This window comes from Bombyx mori, chromosome 8, assembly GCF_030269925.1.
Source record: "Bombyx mori chromosome 8, ASM3026992v2".
Lineage (NCBI taxonomy): Eukaryota > Metazoa > Arthropoda > Insecta > Lepidoptera > Bombycidae > Bombyx > Bombyx mori.
In genome coordinates, this window is record NC_085114.1 from 5,545,473 (window position 1) to 5,552,782 (window position 7,310).

At 32.9% G+C, this 7,310-nt stretch overlaps 1 protein-coding gene across 7 annotated transcripts; it reads left to right on the forward strand.

Moving 5' to 3' along the window:
• Positions 1-214: 214 nt before the first annotated feature.
• On the forward strand, positions 215-7,040 carry LOC101738790 (putative polypeptide N-acetylgalactosaminyltransferase 9). Of its 7 annotated transcripts, none has more exons than XM_038012651.2 (11): positions 215-369; positions 923-1,169; positions 1,564-1,647; positions 2,184-2,334; positions 2,747-2,913; positions 3,442-3,606; positions 4,263-4,720; positions 4,807-4,989; positions 5,727-5,831; positions 6,096-6,224; positions 6,721-7,040. In XM_038012651.2, exons 2-11 carry the CDS (start codon positions 989-991, stop codon positions 6,871-6,873), a joined length of 1,776 nt encoding a protein of 591 aa, XP_037868579.1. In that variant the 5' UTR covers positions 215-369; positions 923-988; the 3' UTR covers positions 6,874-7,040. The 7 variants fall into 7 exon arrangements, with proteins under 7 accessions (XP_037868579.1, XP_037868581.1, XP_037868582.1 ...); XM_038012653.2 differs by having other exon boundaries at positions 226-369; positions 885-1,169; XM_038012654.2 differs by having other exon boundaries at positions 226-369; positions 1,050-1,169.
• The last annotated feature ends 270 nt before the right edge of the window (positions 7,041-7,310 follow it).

A 7,310-nucleotide genomic window follows, 5' to 3' on the forward strand; every position in this document is an offset into this window, starting at 1 on the left:
TGCTACCTACAAAACCTAAAAAAAATCTTAATTTCTTAATAATACTATTAAATTTTCATTTTCACCAAATTTACTTTCTACACAAAAAAAATTGCGGAACCCACAAAGCTAACGGCTAATTAACGCAAGGAAATGATATACATACAACATGTAAAGGAAATAACTGACAATAGCAAACAAAGCCATAGACTTGAGTCAAAGATTAATGACTATTCATTGTGTGAAAGGGTAAATATTTTGTTTCCAGCGACGTATACTCGTATGACAATTTGTTTCCGTTTTGTGAGAAACGGTTAACTCAGTAGCGGGAATAAGCACACGTAAACGGTTCACAAGTGCGATAGTACAGAATCAGATGTTATATATTGAGTAAAACATTTCATTTATATTTGATTTTATTCATACATTTGTTGTCATTGTGGAATCTATCTATATATTATTAATACGTGAAGCAAAAACTTTGTATCCCTTTTTACGAAAATTGCGGAGACGGAGCAGTATGAAATTTTCCACGCTTATCGAGAATATAGAGAAGAAGTGCACAATGCTAACTTTTTTTTAAATAATGCCTACAAGATACATTAAATCAATAAAGAAAACATTACACACACTACAAGACCATGTATTTGACGCACACACGCATGCCATGCATATACTATTTATTGTCAAACTTTTGTTCTTGACGTCTGTGTTCAAATTGAGAACAGATTAAATATTGTTTGTCTGTATTAATATTTTTTTATAGTGTAGCCTTGGCGAAATTTGTGATTATAGAAGTATAAAATACAATCATAATAGTGTACAAACTTACAATTCCAATTAATTGTAGTCGAATTTCGACTACTGCGGGACCTCTAGTAATGTTAAACATGTATTTTTTACAGTTTCGGAAATAAATGTCAATTAACTTCCAACGTTTCAGCTCAAACTCACGATACGATAAACAATTTAATCTAATGTCCAGTTTAAAAGACTGAATGCTACTACGATGTCTCGCAAAGCAGCTAAATGTTTCATTATTGTTTTTGTTATATGGGTTGTGTCTTTAGTGACAGTGGTAAGAGAATACATGTCCAACAGAGTAATTGTGAGTGATGCCAAACAGTATAATCATGCTCTCAATAAATTAAAGAAAAAACAAGGAAGTACAACTCTATCTGATTTTGAAGGTAAAATCTACATGATGTTTTGTATTTAAGCGCAAACCGTCGATAGATCTAGTCTCTATTAATGCGGAACGTCGGAATACCGACTATTTGCCCAGTTTGATTTTAGGTATTTTATAAGGTATGATCTGCGCGCCTGTATAACGTTTTTATTAAACCAATAATATAAATAGCCATTTCAAATTATTTTACTGTGAATTTACCATTGTTTCTTGTATTTTTTTAAGTTAAAGATTTTTATAAGGTACCTTTTCGCAAAAAATCTTTAGCAACTTTATTCATTATTATTATTAACCGCACTAAATAAATCTTAACGTTGCAATAATTTACTCTTTTAATTGACATTAAGCTCTTACTAGTTGAAGGAAACTTTAAAAAAGTGGGAATATTTTTTCAGTTTGGAATTTATTTCCATCAGTTGGGAGTAAATTATCATTGAACGAGAAATTATCGCTTATTAAGGGTCCCGATATGCCACCAGGTGAGATAAACTAATAAAAATATTGAAAAAGTATAATATCCATAGAAGTGGGTTTTTTTTTTCTCCATTGGGGAGGGCGGGGCATGTCAGAGTCGAACTGAGTAAAACCTCCTGTCAACAACAAACGTCCAAACCTCGCATGAGACAGAACTCATAGAAGTGTAGCAATAGGTTTTGTGAATTTATAAACGCCAACATCTACAATTGTGAAATAATACTGATGGGTATCACAATTTTGCCTATGTGAGTGATATCATGGTGGGTTGTGATTGTCATAAGTTCCACCAAGGCCCACTGTGTGGGCCATTAATAGCGTCCATCGGTATCAGCCCTAGAATTTGAATCAGGGTCTATTCACAGGCGATTTTAGCATCGTTGTCTAACTAATTTCACAAATCTCGTTTTAACAAGATTTGTTTGTAAAACTAAATTCAAGGCTTAAAATACTTCGAATAATTTGAAACCTAAACGTTTAAGCTTATTTTGAAATGGAAACGCCTTGTTCGAGATGATTTTAAATTTGTAATTTTCTTTAGGAGTGAACGGAAAGCCAGTGTTCTTGGAGAAGGATTTAAGAACCTATGTCGTTCAACTAGTGAAAAAAGGTTGGAAAGAGCATGCTTTCAATGAGTTTGTCAGTGACCTGATACCTTTGAATCGAAGTCTATTGGACCCTAGAGACGAATGGTATTATTCATTCCAGTTGTGATGGTATATGTTTTGACTGGCGCTCCAACTGATGGTTAGCGAGCCCAAGATGAGAGCGTAGAGTACCGGAGTTATGAACATCATAATATAAGCTTTATGGTGCTTAATTCTTACCTTATACCAATATTTGTACCGCCATCTACCATGAGACATAAAGTCATAGTATTACCTAGTTGTATTTTACAATAATAATCCTACCCTTAGACTGAAAGGCACAAGTAGGTAGGATGGTGGAACCCATACGAGTGAGCTTTATATACGTCCCACTAACAACTATTGCAAGCTACATTTTACGATTTAAAAAAATATATAGTAGAAGAGCATGCCATGTTGTGTACTTTCAGATGTTTTTCTTTCAAATATTATTTTCTTTGATAATATTGCATTCCAGGTGTAAATATAGAAACTATTCCACACAGCTACCCAGAGCTTCCGTTGTTATTTGTTTCCATAATGAAGCCTGGTCTACACTTCTAAGAACGGTACATTCAGTATTGAACCGAACGCCGCGCTATCTTTTAAAAGAAATCATTCTTGTTGATGATTTCTCTAATATGAGTGAGTCAGTTCATTTTTATAACATTTTATGTCGTCATAGAATTAGTGCGTGTTGTCATTGAAATTAATTCTAGCTAATTTAAAATACTAACTTACTTTGACAAATAAATAATATTGTCCATGCTTATTTAGCTAGCTGTCTTAACAAATCTTACAGACTGACAATATCATAAGTGAACACGAAATATTTTTATATTTACACTAGCCGTACTCGCCCGCTTAGCTGGGTATTTAAAATTAACATTATTATTTATTGTCATTATTATTAGGGAGTCCAACACTCATATAAATATTATCCTATCCATTAAGTACATGTATTTTCTACATGGATACCAAGTTTCAAGTCAATCGGATGCATGGTTCAGTAGTTATAACGGAACATCCGTAAAAACCACTGTAGATTTATATATTAGTATAGATTACGTAAATGATAAGAATATCAGAAACAATGTAAAATAAAAATAATGCTCTTTCTTAAACGAGCCCTACTACAAATCCAAATAATATTTGATTGAAATGTAATTTCAGATCATCTACAAGATCCATTGTACGAATACGTTCGAAAAATTGAAAGTATAATTCTCGTTCGAACAAGTCACCGACTGGGTCTTGTCAAAGCTAGACTGCTGGGAATAAAGTATGCCAGTGGTTCTGTTATAGTATTTCTTGATAGTCACTGCGAATGTACTGCAGGTAAACCTAATGGAATTAATTTAAATTGGAGTCAGAAAAATAAAGGAAAGGATAACAAATTCGAAGATATATTAATAACAAAAATCGTTAACAAAGCTTCTAATATACATTGTAGTTATATCAAAGTCGTCGTGGCCTAAAGGATAAGACGTCCGGTGCATTCGTATTGAAGCGATGTAACGGTGTTCGAATCCCGCAGGCGGGTACCAATTTTTCTAATGAAATACGTACTTAACAAATGTTCATGATTGACTTCTACAGTGAAGGAATAACATCATGTAATAAAAATCAAACCCGCAAAATTATAATTTGCGTATTACTGGTGGTAGGACCACTTGTGAGTCCGCGCGGATAGGTACCACCGCCCTGCCTATTTCTGCAGTAATGCGTTTCGGTTTGAAGGGTGGGGTAGCCGTTGTAACTATACTGAGATTTTAGAACACTGTAGCTCAAGATGGGTGGCGCGTCTACGTTGTAGATGTCTATGGGCTCCAGTAACCACTTAGCACCAGGTGGGCTGTGAGCTGTATGTGTGTGTGTGAGCTAAGTGTTTTTATGATTTCACAATGTGAATATAAATGAAAACAAGAACATAATGAAAATGTTAAGGTTTAGTGACATTAAACTTAGTAATATATTTCTTCTAATTGTTCTAGGCTGGTTAGAGCCTCTATTAGATCGTATAGTACAAGATGATACACGGGTGGTCAGTCCGGTTGTAGACAGCATACACGAGGACACTTTTGAATATGTAGCACAAGATATAAACGATCTAAGAATTGGTGGATTCAACTGGAATCTGCGTTTCGTTTGGGAAGGAATTCCTCAAGAGGTTTTTTCAGAAAGGGAACACCCAGCTGCTCCAATTCAAACCCCGACAATATCGGGAGGGCTATTTGCGATTAATGCGAAATTTTTTGAAAGGCTCGGTTTCTATGATGACCAATTTGAAATTTGGGGAGCAGAGAATCTAGAACTATCTTTTAAAACTTGGATGTGCGGCGGCTCTTTGGAAATTGTGCCATGTTCTCATGTCGGTCACGTATTCAGAAAAAAGTTTCCTTACAGAAAAGAAGGCCAAACGTTCAGAAAGAATTTCGTACGACTAGCTGAAGTAAGAGATTTCCTTTAAAATAGAAAAGTTTTCGTTATTTTATTCAAAAGCTAACTCCGTTTTTATAATAATTTGCTTTTTTATAGGTTTGGTTGGATGATTACTCTAAATACTTTTACCAAAGAATCGGAAATAAAAAAGGTAACTTTGGTGACGTGTCACAAAGGAAAGAACTAAGAAAAAAGTTGAATTGTAAATCATTTAAGTGGTATCTAGACAATGTTTATCCTCAGATCAGATTACCTGTGGACGATGCTGCAAATGGACAAGTAAGTTGGATAATTTTATTTATTCTTTAAATACCTAAAGAGCTGTTGAAAATCGGCCTGAATTGGGAACAATAGAAGAAAAAATCCAGTGTAATCTCCATTCATTAAATTGGCCTATAGATTTCGTTGTGAATGAACAGCTGAATAAGCGCAATAATAACATAATAAATAATAAAGATTAAAAAAAGGTTTTTTTGTATATTTTAGGAATATTATATAAATATATATATGTATATATTGTATAATATACAGAAAGCACTTTCGCTATGTATTACACATTAAATAGTATATAATATATTATAAATTTTATAAATTATATGTATATATTAATACGTGAAGCAAAAACTTTGTATCCCTTTTTACGAAAATTGCGCTGACGGAGGAGTATGAAATTTTCCACACTTATAGAGAATATAGAGAAGAAGTGCACAATGCTAATATTTTTTTTAAATAATGCATACAAGATACATTAAATCAATAAAGAAAACATTACACACACTACATACCATGTATTTGACGCACACACGCATGCATACTATTTATTGTCGAACTTTTGTTCTTGACGTATATTTTTTATAGTGTAGCCTTGGCGAAATTTGAGATTATAGGAGTATAAAATACTATCATAATAGTGTACAAACTTACAATTCCAATAAATTATAGTCGAATTTCGACTACTGCGGGACCTCTAGTAACATTAAATACGAAATATGTCATTTAAAGTGTTTCTGTTACAGATTTATCATTTAACTAAGGGTCTTTGTTTGGATTCAGCAAACACATTGGGTAACCTTAGGGAGAGTGTTATCTTGTCAAAATGTCACTCACAAGGAGGGAATCAAGTTAGTCGATATATTTACTTGTGCCTCATAAAAATAAATTATCATTTAAAATGATAACCTGCCAATTTTGTGAGGTTTCTCCAAGAGATCAGACACGGTTCAGAGATTGACACAATGATTAAAATATCGTTAAAAATTGTGACATCTTATTTTAGCGTCTCCATCAATATTGAGTAAAAAATTGGCTCAATCAGGACAGAATAGCCAACAATGAACAAAAATGAGTTACAATAATAATTTACAAATTTCCCTTTTTATTTATAGTACTGGACCTACACGAAATACGGTGAAATTCAACGAGATGATTTATGTTTAGATTATATTTTAAACATGATTACATTGTTTATCTGCAGAGGGCGTGTTGCGTCACAGATTTGGTACTATGACATGCATGTAAGCATATACCAGTTTCTTAGCCTATGTTATTAGTGCTACGGATTTTTAGTCAATATTTAAATGATCGTATCATCTTCGTTTAATACTTTTGTTTCTGCTACTTTAAAAAAAATAATTGTAAGAAGTTCTCTTCTTTTATTGCTTGGATTCGTCGACGAGTTCACGGCTCCCCTGTAGTTTAATGGTTACCAGAGCTTATAGACATCAACAAGCTACATGCTGCTACTCATCTTGAGACATGACTTCAATGAGTCTTATTATTTACTCTACGCCAACATCTTCCAACTCGGAGCGTACAATGATAAATTTGATTCTAGGATAATATAGGGCACCCCTTTTTATATGTAGAGTGATCTTCGATCGCCCGCCATTCCCACCCACGTATACACTGCCATCCTGACAATGTCATCCACCGTGCCATGAGTCTTCCGGCACTCTAAAATGAAAATCATAATTAGATAGCTTTAATTCAAATTTATTCTAACGATTTCAGACTAAAGCAATAAGAAATAAAAACAGCAACTTATGTTTGAGCACAGCCAAATATCATACAGGATACAAACTAGTGTTGAAAAGGTGTTTAGATACTAGTAATCAGAAATGGATAATAGAAAACTTCGATGGCAAAAAATTGAAACTAAAATGATTTTTTTTTTTACGAAATAAAAAATATATATTTAGATGAATTTAAAATATATTGTAATATTGATACATCATTTTTTTAAATTAGCATTAAGAAGTTACAGTAGAACACCCAAACAAGAATATCCGTGTTAACAATCGAAAAAATTAAATAAACGCTTTGTAACGTAATATATTTTATTTCAGACCCTTTTCAACATTTGACCCCCGACCACAAAAGGTTGTCATGTTTGACTTCTGTAACACTGTTGTGGTTTTCGGAGAAAAGCATATTTTACATTTTAAAAGGCTTTTATATCCTTTGTTTATAATTTATTTTACGAAATATTTCTGCGTTTTACGTAATATAGTTTGCAATTTGCATGTGTGATTTTCTAAGTATAAGGTTAAAATGGAATAAGAATAAATAAAGTTAAAGTTTTATTAAAATTTATCTATTTA

Coding starts and splice junctions, on each gene's coding strand:
- LOC101738790 (XM_038012651.2), top strand. CDS start 989: ATGTCTCGCAAAGCAGCTAAATGTTTCATTATTGTTTTTGTTATATGG. Junction 1,170..1,563: donor AACTCTATCTGATTTTGAAG/GTAAAATCTACA, acceptor ATATTTTTTCAG/TTTGGAATTTATTTCCATCA. Junction 5,832..6,095: donor ACTCACAAGGAGGGAATCAA/GTTAGTCGATAT, acceptor TTTTATTTATAG/TACTGGACCTACACGAAATA.